Source organism: Rhinolophus ferrumequinum, chromosome 5 (assembly GCF_004115265.2).
Source record: "Rhinolophus ferrumequinum isolate MPI-CBG mRhiFer1 chromosome 5, mRhiFer1_v1.p, whole genome shotgun sequence".
In the NCBI taxonomy this organism is placed as follows: domain Eukaryota; kingdom Metazoa; phylum Chordata; class Mammalia; order Chiroptera; family Rhinolophidae; genus Rhinolophus; species Rhinolophus ferrumequinum.
This window is the reverse complement of record NC_046288.1, coordinates 37,727,219-37,748,829: the sequence shown is the minus strand read 5'-3', so window position 1 is coordinate 37,748,829 and position 21,611 is coordinate 37,727,219. Positions and strand designations below refer to the sequence as shown.

The window sequence follows — 21,611 nt, the reverse complement described above, 5'->3', positions numbered from 1 at the left end:
CTAGAAAAAGGAGGACCTTGATAGTAGTATGTGTGAGCATTGGAGCCTGAGGAATGGGTGATATATCAGCACCCGGCCCTTCAGTCTCCTGGAAGTTTGTGAGTCGGAGTCGCTTCTGTGACTCATTCAAGTGGCAACTTGACCTGGACCTCCCCCTCAAGTGTGTTGTCAGCCCAAGACCCCATCTGAACAGCAGGCTTTCATTTATTGCCTCTGTAGTTAGGATTCGTGTTACGGCTTCATGCTTACCCTTCCATGACAGTGGCATAACTGGCAGCATTTTACAAATAGACAAATTCCCAAAATATGAAAAACAAGAGTAGGTGGCAGTGGAGCCCTGGCCACTCCCAAAGATTTTACAAGCATGAGTGTAAAAAACTATTTGTTGCTGACATCTGAGTAGCTGTTATCTCTCCTTTTTCAATACAGCACTGTGAGTTTTTTCCACTGTGGAGACATTTATCCACATGGCTTATAACCTTGGAGGAGTTTCATTTAAGTGGATGGAGGTAAGAGGAGCTGAACCCAAAATACTGTTTTGTCTCTGAAGTATGAAGATAATAGATTATGGAAAGAGAGTAGTTTGTTTCCCTGGAGAAAAGTAAAACAACTTTCAAAAAGTTTTCTTTTTTGACAAGTAGAGAAAGAATTCCAACTTGATTTTCTAAATGAGTCTGTTGTTAATGTTTTCATCTCCGAAAGCATTACAGTGTATGGCTGCACAATTCAGCTACCTCTGTGTAAGGCTGTTCTCACGTGAAGATCTGGTGGCTGATACCACTGACGGCTATTTAGTTTGGGAAAGTTAACCGCTGTACCCTTGCCGTTACTTCCTGTCGTTATTCTTTCTAAATCCCAAGACTATTCAGATATGTTTCCGTGTTTTGTGCTTTTCACTTTTTTAACCTACTTAATTTTAAAAGAAGGAAAGGGCTGGGTGGGAAACTGATCGGTGGGGTGGGTGTTGGCCAGGAGACTCACCACCTCTCTGGGGGTGGTGCTTTTTTTTTTATTGCACCTGCTCCTCTCTTCCATTCTTCATGTGATCCTTTGGGCTAGGCGGGATGGATGCACCCATAGGCCCCACTGGAGAATCTGTGTAATGGGATACATAGCTGATGGAGGTATTCATACCGTTTCCCCAAAAATAAGACCTAGCCAGACCATCAGCTCTACTGCATCTTTCGGAGCAAAAATTAATATGAGATCCTATATTATACCTAGTCTTATATAAGACCCGGTATTATATTACATTTTATTATATAAGACACTTATAATAAAATAAGACCGGGTCTTATATTAATTTTTGCTCCAAAAGACGCATTAGAGCTGATGGTCCAGCTAGGTCTTATTTTCGGGGAAACACGGTAATTCATTTGACTAGTGTGGCATCAGGATGAAGTTGAAAATAACTGGTCTGCACCTAACTGTTGAGAGTCCAGTGAGCCTATATATTCCTTTGGATTCAGAAAATTCCCATGTATCCTGGGGGACAGAACAATGCAGTGGGATTCCTGACAACCAGATGTACCCTGCCTGAAAGATAAAGAGAGGGATGGTGACTGGTCAGCACTTTCCTGATAACCTTTTGTCTCCTGGACCAGAATGGGGTTTGCCTAAGGTGGTCTGCAAGGCCATCCCTCTGCCATAGCAGAGGCTTCCTTTGGAATGGTCATGAAGATTTAGCAGATAGTGTACGCCCATCTGTGTGTGCACACAAACGTGTATGCACGCTCCCCTCTTTAGTTTGTTCACTGCTGTGGTGGCAGCATTCCCAAATTTCACCCCTGACAAATCTGTAGGAGTGTTCATCAAATGCTGACGATGTCACAGGTAGTGAGTGATAGGGACTGTCCATGAACAGAAAATCTTAACTATTTGATCTTCGGGATATACGACCCAAATCTTTCAACCATGAAAAAGCAACCATGTTTACAAAGAAAATAAGACAGGGTCTTATATTAAGTTTTGCTCCAAAAGACGCATTAGGGCTTATGTTCAGGGGATGTCATCCTGAAAAATCACGCTAGGACTTATTTTCTGGTTAGGTCTTATTTTCGGGGAAACATAGAATGAAATCAGCTTTATATTTCCACTTTTTCTGGTGTACTATTTGTTTTCCCAACATTTCTGTAGGATCTCTCCTACTCAGTGCTTTGGTAATCATACAAGTCTTAGGCTCAGGTTGCGTGGTATGCATGTAAGCCTGATTGGGGTCAAACTGTACCATTCTGTAATTTCCATCTGTTTGCCTTTACCCCCCCTTTGGGAGGTGTGGGATGTGTGGGTTTTAAGTGGACCCCCCCTTTGGGAGGTGTGGGATGTGTGGGTTTTAAGTGGTTAGAGCAGATCTTGAAAAAGTGAATAAAAGCAAACAAAAGGGAATAGACTTTGATTTAACTGTGGTGTATGTTTTTTGCACTCTGGATTTATGTTTCCAGAGATCTGGCGTATGTATTTAGCAAACATGTTCATTTTCCTTCTGAAACACCTAGAGTGACTGTATACAAACCTCATGACTCGTAATGTCTGCACTCTTTAATGGAGCTGCACTCTTTGTTGAATTTGAATTTGAGTTTTGGCTGATATTCCATAGGCCTAGAAGCCTATTGTTCATCAGATAGGCCTGTCTCTGCTTTTGTCACTGGTGCCTTATCATCTCCCAATTCGTGACTTTTCTAAAACCTTTGTGTATCAGTGGGTTCGTACCTTGCAAATGGGAGTGGGGAGTGGCTTCAGACACCTTGTGAAATAGAAACCTTTTTGTTTCAAAAAGATACAAAAGCTTGTTGGCTTTTTAGTTCTTCCATGTGCAGTTAAACCTCACAAAATCTGTGTCTCAGACATATCTACCATTATCTCTTTTACACATTTAAAGGCTATAACTAACATTCCCCAGCTCTAGAGAGTAGTATCCTAGAGTTGTTACTAACTTGATTTCTTTACCTCAGTAAATATAAAATGATGTGTGCAGTTCAGTAGAAACTTTATGTCCAAACAGATGTGCTTCCAGGTAGACAACATAAAATGGACCAGTAGGGAGCCTACCACAGGAGACTGGATTCAAATTTGATTAGAAGAGGAGTTTCAGACTTTTTTTCCTTAATAGTAAAAGAGCAGTGAATATAGTACATGATTTAAGGCAGGAATTAAAGATGCCCAGTAAGTATAATTTGGTTAATGATAAAAAATCATTTCATTTGTACTTTGTCCAGTAAAGGAACTTCCCATGCTAGGAGGGCTAGAATGTGCTATCGAATTGAATATAACATTTCAGTAGTAAAAAAGGAAAGCAACCATCTCCTACAAGTGACCTTAAAGTAATTTCCTTTCCCTCTGGATATATCTCTAAATAACAGATGACCTGCTCTGACCACCTCTTTTGCCTTAAGGAGTCTTTGGGAAAGAACACATCAGTTGTAACAGGCTGAAGTCAAGTTCACCAAGAGGAACTGCTTAGACACGCTGAAGGGATCTAACATTTCCTTGAGCTGGGCACTGAGCTGGGTACTCGCTCGCTCTCAGTCAGTGCTCACATCCGCCCAGGGAGCTAAGCTGTTGCCTGGCGCAGCTGGTGAGCTGTAGAATCTGGATTCAAATCCATGTGTCAGCCTAGTGAGCACATCTTTTTTCCCCCCACAAAGCCGTATTTTTCCCAAAGTAAGGATAACTGCAACAAAAAAGCTACTGCAACAAAAATCTGAGTTTTGCTTTCTGATTTTGCTTTCTTCCCCCGCTCCTAATAGCCTGCAGAAATCTGGCATTTCCCCACAAAAAAGGGATGAGTTTATTATAAATGATACAGAGCATTGTGTGTTGGCTTCTTTTCAGGCAGGTTCTCTACAGGGTGGGAAAGGTAGCCCTTGGCAGCCCAAAACCTCCATCTCCACTGCTGATACACAAAGGGAAGAGAACCTCTCACAATAGCCAAATACTGCTCACAGACAACTCCAGTTGCCTGTTTGGGTCTCATGCCCACTACCTTATCGAGTTCTGTGCCCAGAGGTAGGGTAGCTGACTGACTGGCCCAGCTAGTGTGCCCACCAGCCTGGTGCCAGCACAGTGGTTCTAATCCTCACCAGAACCATGTGGAGTGGTTCCCCAAAGGAAAGAGTGCCATTTAGAGAAGGGGAGAAAAGAGTGGGCCGAAACAACCCAATACCGCCTGCCGGGCAGTTATAGTTGCAGTGCTCCAGACTGGAGGGCAGCCCTGGGTGGTAACAGTAAAATGTTGCTATGGTGCCCACTTTGTTCCAATTGCAATAAATTGTGTCTTCACGAGGGACAGTGTAGAAGAGCACCTATGTGAGCCTCAAGGAGCTGCGTTTTAGTGTCTTCTCTGCCACTTACTGTCAGTCATGTCATCTCTTTCTGCCTCCATTTCCCAATCTGTAAAATGGGGGGGTAAGACTGGATGATCTCTAATTTCAGTTCCTGCTCTGGAAGTCTGTGATCCATCTACCTTTCCCACAGCGTCTTTGTATATTGTGTACAAGTCTTGAGAAGGAATTGAAAACAAATTTGGATAAGCACAAAGCTTTGAAGAAAGATGACAAAAACAAGTCAGGTCTATTTATATTTGGATACTTTTTTCCTCTTGTAGAGTTAATTTCATTTCTAACCTGGAGAAAAATCAATGCAGCACTTTCCTTGATTGAAAATGAGTAGGCTGGTACTAAAGAAGTAGTTTGTAATGTGAGGATTTAGGACAAACACATTTGCTTGGCCTTGAGGTCCCTAAGTAGTGAGTCCCCTCAGTAGTGATACATATTTCTGTGAAATTAACCTTCCTACACACCTGTTCCCCACATCAAGAATAGGCTACATTTGATTACATAGGGTACTCAAATGAACTAGTTTTTCCTCTGATGCTGCAGATCTAGGTCACCCTTTTGACATTCCTGAACTCTATTTACAAATGCTCCCTCCCCTTTAGAGAGCAACAGGGGCCTTTGCCTTTTAAGAGCAGCCTGCGGTAATTGACACAGCAGGAAAAGAAAGAGGTCATTGAAACAGAAACAATAACAGCAGCTAATGCTGAGAAATAAGTAAGAGCTTCACTACGTTCATCTGCCCTTGGAAACCAAAATAACTATCCTAAAAGAAATGGGGGTGGGTGTTTGTGGTGGGGAGAACTGGAGAGCTGGAAGAGATGGGGGCGAAAACCTTGTCAATACGCTCTTTCTTCTGTTACAATAACAGGGATTGTTCATTTATTTCGGAGAGCTGGGAGTTGGGAGCAAGGAGAGAGTTGGGAGGAGTTTGGTTTGGTTTGTGGACCTTGTTCTAGCCAGATGTTGGTCAAAGGGGGATGTGGTGTAGGTATTATTAGCAAATGTTCACATGCCATGAATGGGTCCTGAAAAAGATGAGAGCGATTCCTTCATAGCATTTGCTAGAGTTTGTGGTATACACTTCTTGTAGTAATTTGGTTACTCTCTACCAAGGCGTCAGATATTCCTGTGCATGGAGCTGAGCTCATGCTTGGCTTCTAGAGGAGGCTCAATAAGTAGCTATTGAATGAAAGGTTGTTAATTGATTCAAACTGAAGATAACTTGGAAAGATGCAAAGGGCAGCATATCACTGACAGGTTTGGGTTGGCTGCAGAATTTCAGTGGGTTTTCATTAAGTAGACCCTCTTATCTATGAATTAGGAAATACAGGCCTGCAAATCTGGCCATCTCCTATGCCCAGTTTCCTGCTGCCAAATCGCAGCACTCTTAAGAGTGGTCAGGAAAAATGGGAAGGGTCTTAAGTGATAAGGTTGGGATTCTTGTTAAAACCCCTTACTCTTTTGACACCCAAAGCAACAGAAGCATTCAATTTAGGGGAACGGGTCACCCCTTGTCCACTGCTATAAAATCTCAATGGGAAATTTTTCCAATCCATTTCGCCCAGAAAAGTGGAAGCCAACCCTCTTGTGACTGGAGGAAGCTGACAGGACATTTCTCTACTAAGCCATGGTGCTGCTCTTATTTTAAAACCAATCTTCCTTTAATCTTGGAGACTAACTTCCCAACTTGATGCTCCCCTGAAATCATTCTACCCTAAAGCTTGTGAGAGGTTTTCTCATCATAGGAGCACAAAGATTGTCTACATTTGAAATAAGTGACCTTGCAACTCATCCAAGAGGCAGCTTCCCCTCCCTCCCTCCTTAAATACCTAAGAGATGCAAAACGCATCCCTTTCTTGTGCCAAAGGAGCTGGCTTCAGTGATTACCTCTAATCAAGCAAAGCAGGAGATTTCCCAGTTCCCTGGTATTGCTAGCATTCATTATTTCAAGATCTGACTCCCTCCAGCCTACCCTGTTATGCTAGTTTTCCCAATCTGGGACTCCCTGGCCTCCAGGCAGGTTTCATAACTACATTGAGTCCATCTCTCTGGGATGATTAAAAAACAATAAAACACCCTCATTATTCAGCAGTTGCTAGGGACGAAATGCTGTACTAAGCTCTGTTTCTATGAGGTAGGCAGTATCACCTCCATTTTGTACATGAACAACTGAAGTTAGATTATTAGGTAAATTTCACAAAGAGGATTCCCGGCATAGATCTGTCTTAATTCTTAGATTACATACGATGAAACTAAAGACCTAAGAGATTGCAGTTGACTCCAGATCAGAGACTGGCTAAATCAGAGTGGTGGATCCACACTCAAACGCGGGTTTTCAGATGCCAAACCTGGGTCATTTCACATGTAGCTGCTGTAGCCAAAATCTGAATTTCTGTAAGAAAAGCATTGACACGAGAATCACTGTAAATCTCTAATTTCAAAATGGATCTTGGTTTTCCTCTTTATTTCCTCCCTAGAGCCTGCATTTTCTCCACAAATATTTTAACAGTTTTTTAAAATCTTGGTATTCACCCTTTGAAGGACTACACTCTTAGCTAGATACTTTTCCAGGCTCACTCCCATCTCTGAGTCTTTTCTTACTCAATTATCCAACTGGGAGTCTCTGCCAAGTCATTCTATCTTTCAAGGCCTTGTTTGCTGCCACCTCCTCCATGAAGCCCTCCTGACCATTCCAGACCACCTGCCTCACCAAGCATCTCTCACACACAGTTTTTGTAGGTGATGTTACCATTGAACACTTTGCATTTTCTGTCTTCATTCTATCCTCTCTATCTGAAGCAACTTCTTCTCTAAGGTACATAATGCTGTCCAGAATCTAGGCATTCTAGCTACGATGGTTTTTCTTCTACTATTAGGTTGGTGCAAAAGTAATTACAATTTTTGCAATTATTTTTAACCTTTTAAACCGCAGTTACTTTTGCACCAACCTAATATATCTGAGAGCAATCCTTACCTGGTAAACTTAAACACGGAGGCAAAAGACTTGTACACTGAAAACTACAAAATATCATGGAGAGAAATTAAAGAAAACACAAATAAATGGAAAGACATTTATTTGTTAAGATGTCAATACCAACCAAAGTAACCTCCAGATTTAATGCAATCACTATCAAAATCAAAGTGGCATTTTTTGCAGAATTAGAAAAATCCATCCTAAAATTCATACGGACTCTCAATGGATCCAAATGGCCAAAACAATCTTGAAAACAAAGAACAAAGTTGAAGGTTTCATACTTCTTGATTTCAAAACTTATTACAAAGCTACAGTACCCAAAACAATGTAGCACTGGCATAAAGATAGACATATAGACCAATGGAATAGAATAGAGTCCAGTCATAAACCCTCAAGTATATGGTCAAATGCTCTTCCATTTAATAGGAAAAGGAGAGTCTTTTCAATAAATAGTGTTTGGAAAACTACATATTCACATGCAAAAGGATGAAGTTGGACCCTTACCGTACACATATATAAAAATTAACTCAAAATGGATCAAAGACCTAAACATAACTGCTGAAACTATAAAACTCTTAGAAGAAAACATAAGGGAAAAGCTTCATAACTTTAGATTTGGCAATGATTTCTTGGATATGACACCAAAAGTAAAAATAGATAAATTGGAATATATCAAAAACTATGCATTAAGACACAATCAACAATGAAAATGCAACCTATGGAATTGGAGAAAATATTTATAAACCACATATCAAATAAGGGACTAATATCCAGAGTATATAAAGAACTCCTGTAACTCAACAAAAACAAAAACAACCCAATTAAAAAATGGGCAAAAGACTAGAATAGACATTTCTCCAAAGATTACATACAAATGGCCAATAAGCATATGAAGATGTGCTCAACATCACTAATCATCAGGGAAATGCAAATCAAAACCACAGTGAGATATCATCTCATATCCATTACTATGGCTATAATCTAAACAAAACAAAATAAAACAAAAAACAAAATAAGTGTTAGGACGTGGAGAAGTTGAAACACTTGTGCACCGTTGGTGGGAATGTAAATGATGAAGCTGCTCTGGGCAGCAGTATGGAGGTTCCAAAAAAAAGAACTACCATAAACTCCAGTAATACCACTTCTGAATATATATCCAAAAAATTGAAAGCAGGGTCTCAAAGAAATAGTTGTACACCTATGTTCACAGTAGCATTATTCACAACAGCCAAAAGGTGGAAGCAACCTAGAGTCCATTGTCAGATGAATAGAAAAGCAAAATGTGGCATATACATAAAATGGAATATTATTTAGCCTTGAAGAAGGAAATTTTGACAGATGGATGAAACTTGAAGATATTGTGCTAAGTGAAATAAACCAGTCATACAAAAATAAAAATATGATATGACTTCACTTATATGAGGTAACTAGAGTAGTCATGTTCATACTAGAAACAGAAAGTACAATGGTGGTTGCTGGGGGTAGGGAGAGGCAGAAATGGGGAATTATTGTTTAATGTGTATAGAGTTTCAGTTTGTAAGAAGAAAAGTTCTGGAGATTGGTTCCACAACAATGTGAATATATTCAGCATTACTGAACTGAACACTTAAAAATGGTTAAGATGGTAAATTTTATGTAATGTGTATTTTAGCACAATTTAAAAATTTAATCAAGTTTCTAAAAAATTCTTACCTGGATATCAACTCCCCTCCGGCCTCTCTAGTGTGAATTAACTACACGCTCCTGTGTCCCTTCACTTTATTTTCCACATACCACTATCAGGACTCTTACCACATTTTTGGTAATTATTTGACAGGATAAGGGTTACTGTCTGATTTGCCCCCATCAAGGGATGAGATGAACACTTATCCACTTCTGGGGTATTGACCAGAAGCTAAGAAAATACACTAAGGTCTTTGGCAAAGACCTTAGATGAGAAAAGAGACAGTAGACCTGATGGCATAATATGTTACAGGGAACAGTCATTATTAGCAAGAGTACATCTTATATCTGTGGAGGTTTCACTCTGAGGTGACATCTGGAAAGGTCATTTTCCTTCAATCATCCTTTTGTAGACAGGATCTGAAAGACGTACAGACTCATCCACATACAAACATCCCCTCCCCATTCTTAGTCCAACCAGCTGAAATGACTGGCCTAATTCAGGCTGACCCATTGGAGGGACCAGAGGAACATGTTCACTCAAGATAGATTGAAGATAGATATCTAATAGATAAAGTACCCAGGGGCCAAGTAAAGAACTGTTTTGCTGCCTCCCCCAGACTTTGTATGTATTCGTGAGGCCTAATAAGAATTGCGTTTTATTTTCTGATAATGGACTGGATCTTCCTGCCCTTCCAAAGTCATAGCCAAGAGTTTACATTTGTTTGATTTGTCTTCCCTCCTAGATAGGGAGCTGCTTGACGGCCAGGACTATACCTGATTCATCCTTGTATCCCCAGTGTCCACTTGTCCTGGCACATAGCAAGTGCCCAATAAATGCCAAACAAATGACTGAATGGTTAGAGTGAAGGTGGAGTGAGTTATAATAACCCAGCAACTAGTCCAAGCAACTAGTCCACTCCAGAAAGGACGGTCTGAACTAGAGAACCACAGGGAGCATATGGGTCTGGTCGGAGTGGGAAGCAGTAGGAGCTTGAGAAAAACAAGTGGTTCGTTATAAAGGCCAGGATGAGTAGGCCGATGAAATTTATACCTTCCAGTTTCATGTTTTGTTGTCTCACTAGTCATTATGCAGTGCTGACATTTATCTGGTCCCCAGGCAAATTTCCTTTCATTCTAAAATTTCAGCTCCATCTGAAGCACCACCACCATAACACTGGCTCAGTGGCCACGATCCCACAGCCACACAGCTCGTTTCAGTTTTAAATTAGACATACCTGGCTAATTGGACTGGTTCAGGTCTGCTAACAATAAGATGCTCATGTATGGCCGTTTCATGCAATCAGTTCTTTGTAATTTTGCCCCCTCTCCTAGAATCCTGGAAAGGATTCCTAACATTGAGGGATCCAAAAAAAATCAGCTTTATTTGTCAACATAATGGTACCCCTGCAAGCTCACAGTTACAGAATTTGCATGCTGGAAGGAAGAATAAAGATTAGTTTTGTTTCCTCAGTCATGAAATGTGTGCCCAGAGAGCCGAGTTGGGTCACAGTGAGTGAGAACTAGAGCTCAAAGTCTGCTTGGGACACGTCCAAGCACAACCCTCTCTGCATTTCTGTACAATTAGGGCTCCCTCTGGACAGCTCTAAATGATCTGCGTTAGGAGGAGAGCAATGAGCAGACACTACTTTTCACAGGTTAATTTTCCTTTGGACGTTCTGGGTGATTTTTTTTCTAAAGCCCCATTCTCAATGGTGCTGACTTGAAGGTACTTTTCCATCATCTGGTGGCTGAGACCGTCCGCAAGCACGCTGGTTAGCTGAGAATTTGCCATAAACAGAGTTGTGGGACTCATGGGTAACGTGGTGGGCAGGGCACTGTTAGTTACTAACCAGCCCCCATAAATCATCTATGTATCTAATAGGCACTAACTGAGCACCTACTGTGTGACTCGCTTCATCTGCCTAATTAAGAGTTGCGCAGCTGTCACCCATCCCTCCACAGGCCCAAAGAACCCTATGAACCGGCAGATACAGGAACTTCTGATTCTCATCTGGCCTTAACTTGTATTGAGATTCCGGGAAAATATTTTAAATTCTTCAACACGGGGGGCCTGTGGCGTCAAGTTTGTTTTGTTTTGTTTTGTTTTTAAAATGCTTTTCAAAAGGAAAAGGTATTTTTTGGAACTGGATAAACACAACAGAAGTGCCGTGAGCCGCTCAGCAGGCTCCCAGAGCGGGGAGCCACATCCCACCCAACCCCGGATCCAGGCTGCTAACCTCCTGCGCAGCGGGCTCCTGAGTCTGGCCCCGGGGAGCCCGGGCAGCGGAGACCAAGGGGGCGCCTTTCTCTTTAAGAGCCCCACAGGCGATCGTGATTGGCTGTAGCTATGCAGGTCTTTCTTCCCGGCTCCCTCCGAGCGCTGCCTCCCCCGCCGCTTTCTCGGCTCTCCTTTCACACCCTCTCCCCCAGCTCCTCCGCGCCCCCTCCCGCCCCTGGTGCTCGCCCCCTCTTCCTTGCAGCCTAGTTCAGCCCCAGCAGCGGCATGGGTAATACGCCAGCAACAGATGCCGGGCTCCCAGATTTGCATCCTTAGGCCACGCTGAACGTCTGCGGAAGAGAGAAGGAACCAGAGGAGGGCCGGGAAGGCGGGACGGGAGGTGCAAAGATCCCCTCTAAAAGGCTGAAGCCCCCGCCCCCACCGGAGAGCTCCGCGCCCGCACAGCGCTGCCTGCTTGCTGTCGCGCCGCCAGCGCCCACCTCTCCCCAGCCATGCCAGGCCGGGCCGTCGACTGGGAGAAGGTCCCCTTCCGCAACGCCACGGAGGAAATCCGTGCGGGGGTCGAGGGCTCGCAGGGCGGCGGCGGCCAGGAGGGGCCGGGCGCACGCTGGCAGCGGCAGAACATCGTCTGGAGGAACGTCATCCTGATGACCCTGCTCCACTCGGCTGCCGTGTACTCCTTGGTGCTCATCCCCAAAGCCAAGCCGCTCACTTTGCTCTGGGGTAAGTCCTGCCGGCGCCCGCTGAGCCCCGGGCACCGTGGCGAGGCCGCGCCGGGGTGCGCGGCGTCGCTGGTCGGCCACCGGCTGTGCGGAGCCCGGTTCGTTCTCCCCTCGCCTCACCCAACGCTCCCCGGCTCCCCTGGCCTGCAGCTACCCGCCCTTTGGGACCGACAGGTATTTCTGTCCAGGTATTTTCAACTTCTGCCTCCCCTGCTGTCTGCCTAAGTAGGCGCATTTGCCGGCTCCCGGATGGAGAGCTGGAGGGAGCCGGAGACCTGCGGCGCCACAGCTGTGTGCAGAGGTGCACGAGGGAGACGCTGGGCGAACCAGGCTTCGACGGAGGGAAGACGGGGGAGCTGATTTTGTTGCCCGTGAGGGCCCCAGGGGCTCTCCTATCTGCTGCCTTTCATCTTCGCAGTGTCCTCTGCGGGCCACGGATCTTGGGGCCGAGTTAAGGACAAGAAAGGAGGTGCAGGGGGTGGAGGGTTCTGGCCTAGGAACAGTCTTGATTTTCGCGCACGAGGTGGGAGAATCCCGTTCCCGTCCTAGTCCCTGCAAGGCTCCTATCCCTGTACCCTGCGTGATCTTTTACGTACAGCTGCTCTTTGTGTGCCCAGAAGTTTCTTGGCAAGCACACCGAGCTCATGTTGAGAGCGCTCTGCCCCCAGCACAGAGCTCCGATTGTGGCCGTGCAGAGCCCCCTCCAGGCTCTGTCCCCCTCTGGCCAGTGCGGGTCTGTCACCTCACCTGTGGCTCTCCAGCTACGCTCCTTCCTAGCACCTGCTCCCCGTCTGGCAGGGGCGGGAGCGCAGGAGTCCACCACCTGCCAATCCCTCCCACTGCCCAGGCCCCAGGGGCTCTGCATGACCTCTGAACCACCTGGAAGACCCTCTGGCCCCAGTCACTGGTTTTGGCCTCGGTCACTAGAGCGGCAGGAGCCAGGACAAAAGGTGCAGGTATTAATATCCCTGGGCTGAGAATCTGACGAGGTAATCCAAGAAGCTCTTTCAGCTCCTTTTCTGAGATCACCAAGGAACGGGAGACAGAAATACAACCTACTTTTATTTCCAGAGGGGAAGAGGAAGGAAGAAAATAAGACCTCTTTCTACAAAGCTTCTTATTTGACATAGTGCCAGCTTCAAATGCCTAGGTTTATATTGGGGCCACTCAGGTTCCAAGCCTTTCCTTGAAATCCTGCCGTCCCTGCTCTTGGAAGCAAACCCGTGTAGACCATGGGTACTTCTTAGGGGGATGTGGCTGAAAAATGGTGAGAGGGGTAGGGGTCTTTGGGAATCATGAAGCCTTTTAAAGTGCCCTAAAAGCTTTGGGTAACCTCCCTGCTCAGCCCTCCCCCTCAGCGCACCTCCTCTATTCTGTATCCTTTTCACCACAGTCTTCCTTATGTGTTGGTTTAATTTTGCTCTGTCTTCTTATCGCCAAGTGACTATCAATAAATTGTAAGATGTCCAGCCATTAATCCATGAACACACATTTACGCCGACACCCAGAGCCCTCATTGCTCCGGAGCCCCGTGGAGCTCCGGCCCCCCCCCGCCCCCCCCCCCAGGGGCAGGACTGTGCCATTGGACTTCAGGGCCCACCATCCTCTAGGGGACTGGGGCTTAGCTTTAATAGCTGCAGTGTCAGAGAGAACTCAGGGAGAAGTGAGCACTTAAAATATTATCTTACATGTCTGGAGATCCACAGGGCCCACAGCCACCGAGCCCCCTGCTGGCCCCCCAGGAGCCACAAGAACAAGGCCTTCTCTTCTGGTTTACGAAGCCACCTCTGCCCTATCCAGGCTGCTCTCTGCGGTGAAGACAGAATCTTTGTTCTGGAAGACCTTGGTCAGAGGACACTTCCCTCCATCCCAAACTCCTGCCGCTTCCCAGGAGAAGTCAACACACAGAAGGAATCTGGTTTCCTCTTTGTGGGTGATGTTGTCAAACCCATCCTTACACCTCCCTGCATAGTCTTTTGTTTCAGTTACTTTTCGTCAGCTCCATTCTCTGAATCTTGATTCTCTTCCTGCTGGTGCTTCATTGCCTCCCTAAAAAGAGAGAGAGAGAAGGTAACAGTGGATGTTGTAGTTTCAGGGTCCAAAACTGTGACTTAGAAACATTCCAAACAAATAAATCTTACCTGATGGATATCTTGTGAGAGAAGAAATGAGGGACAGACATAGCTAAGATCGGCTGTGCTGTGGCTAGGATATTTAGGGCAACTGGAAGGCTAGGGGGCATTATAACTAGGGTTATTTTCAGTGAAATCTCTGGTGCCTTGACCCACAAATTCCCCCCTCTGGATGCCCATTTCACCCCCACCCCCACTGGCTCCATCCAGCTTTAGGGCTGAGTTCATGCACCGGTGGGCTGTTCATTCACTTCAGGGACCTGAGTTGTCAAAGAAATAGGCTTAGCCCACCCATTGTTTGCTGCCCTCCACCCCAGGTGAGGTTGCCCTGGAAACAAGAGGCATCCATGCAGTACACCCAGCAGAGGATGTGTTAGGTGTGTAGTGTGCGGAGAGTAATTTGCATGGTGGTAAAAATGTCACGCATGAAAGATCTATCAAGTTGTTCAGTCCAACCTCCTCCACTGTCTAACCTCCCACCTTCTCATGACTGTCCTTGGGGCCAGAACAAGTTGTTTGCGCTTCTTATCCTTGCAGTGTTCTGAGTGGGCAGGCTTAGAACGGAATGCTCTTCGTGCCCACAGGTCCTGAGGGATGAGTTTATGAGTTTCAAGGACAGAATGCAAACTCCAACAGGAAGAAAAATCTTCGTCTGAAGGCTTGAGCTCACAAAAGTGACTCCTTTGAGGGGTTTTGGCCCAAGGGGCAGCTAGTCCATGCCCTGAATCCCAAAATGAATAGACCAGGGGAGTAAGGAGCAGTAATCATGAGGTCAAAGGAGAATTTCTGGGGCTCCTTCCCAGGGAGCTCTGCCCCGACTGTCTCCAAGTGTTCTGGCTATTGGTTTCCAGAAATGCCAGGAATCTTTCTGGTTTCTCTTGAAATGTCATCTGAGTCCCCTAAATGTGTCCTATGGTGATGACATGGGTTTTTTCCCTCATGGGACAACTTCAATGGTAGTATTAGGTTGGTGCAAAGGTAATTGCAGTTTTGCAATTATTTTTAAAAAGCCTTTAAACCACAATTACTTTTGCACTAATCTAATATCAGGCATGCAAAGCAGTCATTTGCCCAGCTCCCTTCTTCGATCCTACCCCAGGGCAAACATGACCATTCTTAAGCCAATACAGGATTCTCTGGTGTCCTTCTGGTTGCTGGAACATCTGTACCATTCTGAGGGGTATTCAGCGTATAGGGAGGAGGCGGAGAGGTCGCAGGGATTAACAAGGCAGTTTGGGGGCTGGGAGGGCCAGGAGAGGCTGGGGTTTGGAAAGCGCTGCTGTACCAAATCCTGTCCAGTTCTGAGAGTTGCCCTGCCATGTGCTGTCTTCTGTCAAACATCGGGTAACCTCCACCCACCACTTAGGATGGTCCTGTTGTCTTTGTTGGGTTGTGCTGCTTTTTCTATCAAGTCCCTAAGGTTGTTGAGGAGCCCCAAGAATGTGCGGCCTCCAGGTTTTCTAGGGGAATCAGGGCTCAAGAGAGAGACAGATCTGAATGTGAAGCCCTGCTCTCCTACTTAGCTGCATGGCCTTGGACAAATGAATGTCTATAAACCTCAATTTTCTTACCTGTAAAATGGGTATATTAATATTACTTGCTCATGAAGTTGTGAGAATTAAATTAGATAAATACATGTAAATCACCTAACACAGTGCCTGGCCCTTGGTTGGTGTCCAGTAACTATTAGCTGCCATTGTCATTACTGGTCCTAAGACTGGTTGTTTTTCTTTAGTAAAAGGAAAGAAGGCTGTCTTGCAGCATAATAAATTCTACAGAGCTGGCACAATACTTGGTTTCATTGCCGCTCTTGCATGAAAATATTCCTTTGGCTTTGGAAACAAGCGTTCTTTCTCAAAGTCCCCAAAGAGAAATGAACACAATTCCTCCTATCCTTCCTCTCCCATTCCCTTCTCTTGCATTTGTTTTCCTCCAAAAGGCCACTATTTTGTAGATAAGAATCTTTTTGTTCAGCTGACCACTCACCTGGTCTTTAATGTTTGCCTTTGGGGACAATTGCTGTCGACACAGAACCAAATCATTTCTTTAAATCTCTTAGGCTCTCAGTTTTGATTTCCCCCCTCTCCCTGTCTCCTTGAGTTATCTTTAAAAAAATATCTGTAATGCTCAATTAAACTACTAAAAAACTGAAAAATGTAAGTGCATCTTCCTTTTAAGCCCTGTCATTCCCATCCCACTGTTGTTGCAACGTTTGCATTTTTAATAAATGGAAAAGCACTAAGAGCTTTACCGAAGGCTGGAGTGCCACAAAACCAGGAAAACAGAGTGTGCTTTGGCTGGCTCAATAGTCTTAGCATGTATAAATATAGGTTGAGGTTAACATTATTGGTTCAGTTTTCTCTCTACGACTGGTCAAGGTCACTGCAGACTGCACCATGACCATGAAATGAGACATAGTGCTGCACAATAGAAACCAGGGCTGGAATCCTGGCATTGCCACTTAGTTTAGCTTCACACGTGTCCCTTTCCAGTTTGTCAGCCTCAGTTTCCTCGTCTGTGAAATGGGGACAATAACACTGAGCTGAAAGTTGTTTTAAGAACTAAGGCATATGATAAAGGGCCTGCCGGAGAGTAGACACTCAGTGCTGTTATTACCTCCCATGACAGAGGCTTAGGCCATGAAACCTGCACTGGCTTCATCGGCTGTGTGAGACTTAGAGCACTTTTGGCTCAAATAGAAGGCATAGTCTTTAAGCTCAAATATTTGATCTTGACTTTGCTACAAAATTTTAGTTCTCACCTTACCTAGTTTTGTGTATTGTATACATTTTAATAATTGCTTGGAAAAGCCCACTGATAGATTTACAAAAGAATGACACAGCCATGATGGTTTCTTTAAGCTTTACAAAAGACAACATTGTCTTGGGTGTCATTATTCTCCCTGAGCCTTTATTTTGACATTCTGCAGTCCCTGGCATGTAGTCTACCTGTCCCTCTGCTGTGACGTGTCATCTTTCTTTGCAAGTGCCACAACTCTGGGATTGAGAGTATGGGCTTTGGAGTCAGGGGATCAGGGTTCTAAGCCCAGCCCCCCAAGTTCAGCCTTCGTCAGATCACTCCCCTTCCCTAACCTCAGTGTGCCCAGCTGTATACTATGAGGACAATAACAGTACAGCCAGTTGCTGGAGGGAAATGAAACAATACAGTAAAGAACTTGGTCTGGAAGCCGGCACAGTCTGTTAGCCTTTCTGCCTCAGTCACACGTCCCCTCAGCGCGTCCCTTCGTGCCTTCCCTTCATTGAGCTCCTCCTTTGGAGGCTGAGATTTGTTCCCACCAGCCCCCCGATTATCAGAAAGCCCCGATTGGGCTAAAGGCAGTTTGTCTCCAATTTTCTTTCTCCTGGCAGTGGATTGGTGGCTACGACAGCACGTACCTGGTGTCCTCCCTCATCAATGCCTGTCGTTTGTTCATTATGTGTGTGCATGGCCTTGACAGAGATCCTCACAACTGTGAGGATGTGTGCAGTCGCATATTCATCCATCCACTAATTCATTCATTTCTTCCATTTAGTGATTGTCAAAAGTGGCTGCGTGTCAGATTCACTTGGGGAGCCTTTAAAATTTTCACAAGCCTGGGCCCCCACCCACCCAGACGTACTGAATTGGCTTCTCTAGGAGTGATGCCCTGGCTTTTTGTTTTTGTTTTTGAAAAAGCCATTCAGGTATTTCTGATGCACAGCTGGGCTGAGAACCATGACCTAATTTCCTTATTTAATAATACTTAATACTCACCCATTACCTGACGGGCACTGCAACCATCCCTGACTTCATGGCACTTAGGCGCCTGTTGAGAGACACCTGGCGCACAGGTGATAACTAACTGCCAAGGCAGCAGTAGTCACAGAGCGCTAGCTCAGCGAGTTGGGGAGGCCCTCCAGAGGAAGTGGTAGCCGGACTGAGCCTGGCAGGAGGCTCGAGGCTCGCTGGCCCAGGGGTTTGGGAGAGATGGCATTGCAGCCACAGGCTACAGTGTGATCAGAGCTCCCGAGGAGGGGTGAGGGGGACAGACAGAGCAGGCCGTTCAAAGACCTGATGGTGCAGTGAGGCTGGAGGTGACCGGGGCCCAGATCCAGGGCCGGGAGTCTATTCAGCAGGACCAGAAGGATGGGGAGGAGCTCGGGCTTCTGCAGCCCGAGCAGCCTCTGCCCGACTCTCACCTCCTCTCAACCTATCACACACACCGACAATTTCTACTATCACGGAATGGTCTGGAGCCCAGTGTCTAGACCAGACACTTGCTAGAGGGATGGGTGAGTCTGAAGTTTTTCAGGAGACCCTCTGGAGCTGGGCCCCTCAGGCTGGCTGGAGCTGAGGGGAGGCTAGGAATACTGGTTCTCAGCGGCATTTGATTCACAGACTCTGAGGTATTGTCCCGGGACTAAATTACTACTAAAACGTCCCCAGGATACATGCATACAGACCCAGAGTGCCCCCGCCCCCTTTCTTCCTCTGTGCTCTACTCTTTCCTGTGTTTCTAAAAGGTATATATAAGGGGGTTGTTCTCACCTCATTTCCTCCCTTGAACCCAAGTTTAAAAAGCTAGTTCTCACTAGCTCACGTTGCAGGGATAGTCAGCTCTGCTCCCCATTTCCACAGTTGTTGGGGTCACTGCAGGACCTGGTGCTTCTAGGAAAGGTTGGCGGGCTCTGTGGGTCTTGGCAGGCTGTGGTTCAAGGGCCAGCGGCGCCAGCATCACCTGGGAGCTTGTTAGAAATAAAGACTCTCGGACCCTGTCCCAGACCTATTGAATCAGTACCTGAGTGTAATAAGATCTCCAGGTGATGCATCTTCATGCTCGAGTTAGGGACGCAAACTCCCCAGCCTGCCATCCAGCCACCGGCCACCAGTTCAGGGAAGCTGGACGTGAGTGGGGTTTGGCAGGTTTTCCGTTTTCCTTTTAATGGCCGCCTCCCCTCGCCTCCCCTCCTTCCCTTCTGCCTCACTGTAGCCTATGTAGAACATGGCAGGATCTGCTTCTCTTGCCAAAAAAAAAATAATAATAAAATAAAGGCTGTGGCTAAACTCTTTCAGCCAGAGCAGCAATGTTTAATTCATAGGTTAGAAAATTAATTTTGTTTTCATAAATAGAGCTGGGGGAAAATAACAGGGAGGCTCTGTGCATGGCCCTTGGGAACTCCACTTGTCTATTTGACAGATGAACTGGTAAAGGTGAGGAGGCCTCAGGGGAAGGCTGCCCGTCACAGAATTGCGAAGCAAATTTGTGTCAGTTAGGATGCTTTTGGCCACGAGTAAGCACAAAACTCAACTTCAGATGGCCTAAATGATAAGGAAGATGTCTAATGTCACTGATTAGAAATCCTGGCATTTCTGGGATGATTCAGTAAATGTCATCAAAGAGCAGGTCTCATTTCTGCCACGGTGGCCTTGCTGAATTTAGTTTTCCTCATGGTTACAAGATGGCTGCCAGAGTTCCAGGCAGCACATGGAGTTACAACAGTGTCCTACAGAAGAAGAGAGAGGCTTCCCTTGCTGTCTCATTTTATCAGAGAGAAAACTGTTCCCTGGTTGGCTCACAGCTAATGGCTCCGTAACTCTCACTTTCAAGATTGTGTCCCAGGTCCCTTGTTAAACCAATCATTGGCAAAGGATTCAGCCTAATCAGGTGGGGAGGGTGGGTGAAGAGTCAAACAAAACCCATCACTGCTCCAACGAAGAAAAGAGCATGGCTGTTGGGATAGCCAATACCTCTGCTTCAGGGGCTTCCTCTGCCCCTTCCTTCTTTGGTGTCATCTTCATTCCCTAGAAAGACTCTGGTTTCATTTGTTAGTGTGCTCATCCCCTCTACTCTTTACCCCCATGCTTGTCTCTGATCCTGCTGTCATTGCAGTGAGTTGTAAATGTCTGCCTTTTCCACAAAGCTCTGAGCTCCTCGATGGCACTTCTGCCCCCCTAGGACCTGCGACACAGCCTCTGCTCAACATACGCAGTAGTGTTGGGTGAATGAATGAAGGTATATATGAATGAATGAATGAATGAATTTAATCATTGTGTGGCCTTTCTTTCTAAGGAAAGTTTGCATTTTATCTCTTAAAATTGTTTTTTTCCCGTTAGAGAACTTTCCATGTGATTTTGGGGTAAGGATTGGGGAGAGAGAAGCCTTTGTCAATGCCCCAGAAATGGGCATGCCCCTCTCTGTGTCATCCTGACCTCCCCAGGGAGCTTGCAAGGCTCTCTGTTGCTCTCCTGGGTTCTCAGGGGTGAGGTGGGACCTGGGAAGGTTGCTCTGCATGCGGGGTAAGGGAAAAGGAGTGACGTAGAATGTGTACTTGACTAAGGTTTTCCATGATGACATACTTTCCTCAGACGGATAAACAGTTTTCTTGGCTGGTCATTTTTTTTTCATCTTTCAGGTGACACAGAATCTCAGTGATGAAGTTATGGCCAGATTTCTGTTCTCTTGCCTCAAATTTTACTTTGTGAGACATTTAAAGTCCATTTAACCTTACCCAGCAGGTACTTTTTCTTTGCACAAACAACCTAGAAAGAAGCACCTAACTATGTAATCAGGGAAACAAAACAATCGCTTTGGCTAGAGCTTGGAAAACCATATTTTAAAGTTTAGACATGGGGAAAATGTGTGGAGCAGGACTGTAGCGTAGCCATTTGTGTAAAACCTTGGAGTCAAATACTGCACATAAAGTGACTACTTAAGGTAAGTGCTTAATTACCGTTGCTGTGGGTGGTTGCTGGGTGGGTTGTATTAGGAGTCGGTCGTTACTCTCCATATTCAAAGGTGACTTTGATGAGGTGACCAAGGGCTTCAGGATTGTGGAAGTTTCCTGAAAGTGCCCTTTGAACTGGGGGGAGATAAATCGAATACCAGTGGGCTTGGAAATGAAACGAGACAGGAATGGAATTTAGAACTCAGGTTTAAATTCATTTTCTTTCTTTATCACTGTCTGTTACATGAGTATCATCATACACTTGCAATTTGTGCTGGTTTCAGCTCAGTTCCCTGGAGAGACAATGGTTTATGAATGCGACCTGTGACCTAAATGGGCAAGGCCATCTCCCTCCCATAACACCCTCCTCTTCCTCATCAAAAAGCATTTATCAAGCAAGCCGTTAATTCCTATGTCCCGAGCCAGGCACTGTGTAGAAAAACAAAGACCCCGTCTCTACCCGCCTATCTTTTGTAACTCAGAGGAACAGCGGTGATGTGCCCCCAGCACTGTAACCAGCAGTGATCTCTCAGCATGCGTAGATAAGGGAAAATACTCTTCCCTAAAAGTTCCACGCGTGAAATCATGAAATTAGAAGTGAATTTCTAAAATTTAACTTTTTTGGGGAGTAGCTTGTCAATCCACTCCTCTAATAAATAATATGTTCCTAAGAAGCTTTCTTTTTTTTTTTTTTTTAAAGATTTTATTGGGGAAGGGGAACAGGACTTTATTGGGGAACAGTGTGTACTTCCAGGACTTTTTTCCAAGTCAAGTTGTTGTCCTTTCAATCTTAGTTGTGGAGGGCGCAGCTCAGCTTCAGGTCCAGTTGCTGTTGCTAATT

At 45.4% G+C, this 21,611-nt stretch overlaps 1 protein-coding gene across 1 annotated transcript in view; it reads left to right on the top strand.

Annotated features, from left to right (window-relative positions):
• The first annotated feature begins 11,269 nt into the window (after positions 1-11,269).
• The window catches only part of SCD5 (stearoyl-CoA desaturase 5), a 138,286-nt gene continuing 127,944 nt past the window's right edge, over positions 11,270-21,611 (top strand). Inside the window, exon 1 of the mRNA XM_033106539.1 lies at positions 11,270-11,935. Coding sequence (XP_032962430.1) covers positions 11,704-11,935 — 232 coding nt within the window. The 5' untranslated portion in view covers positions 11,270-11,703. The remainder of the gene's footprint in view (positions 11,936-21,611) is intronic.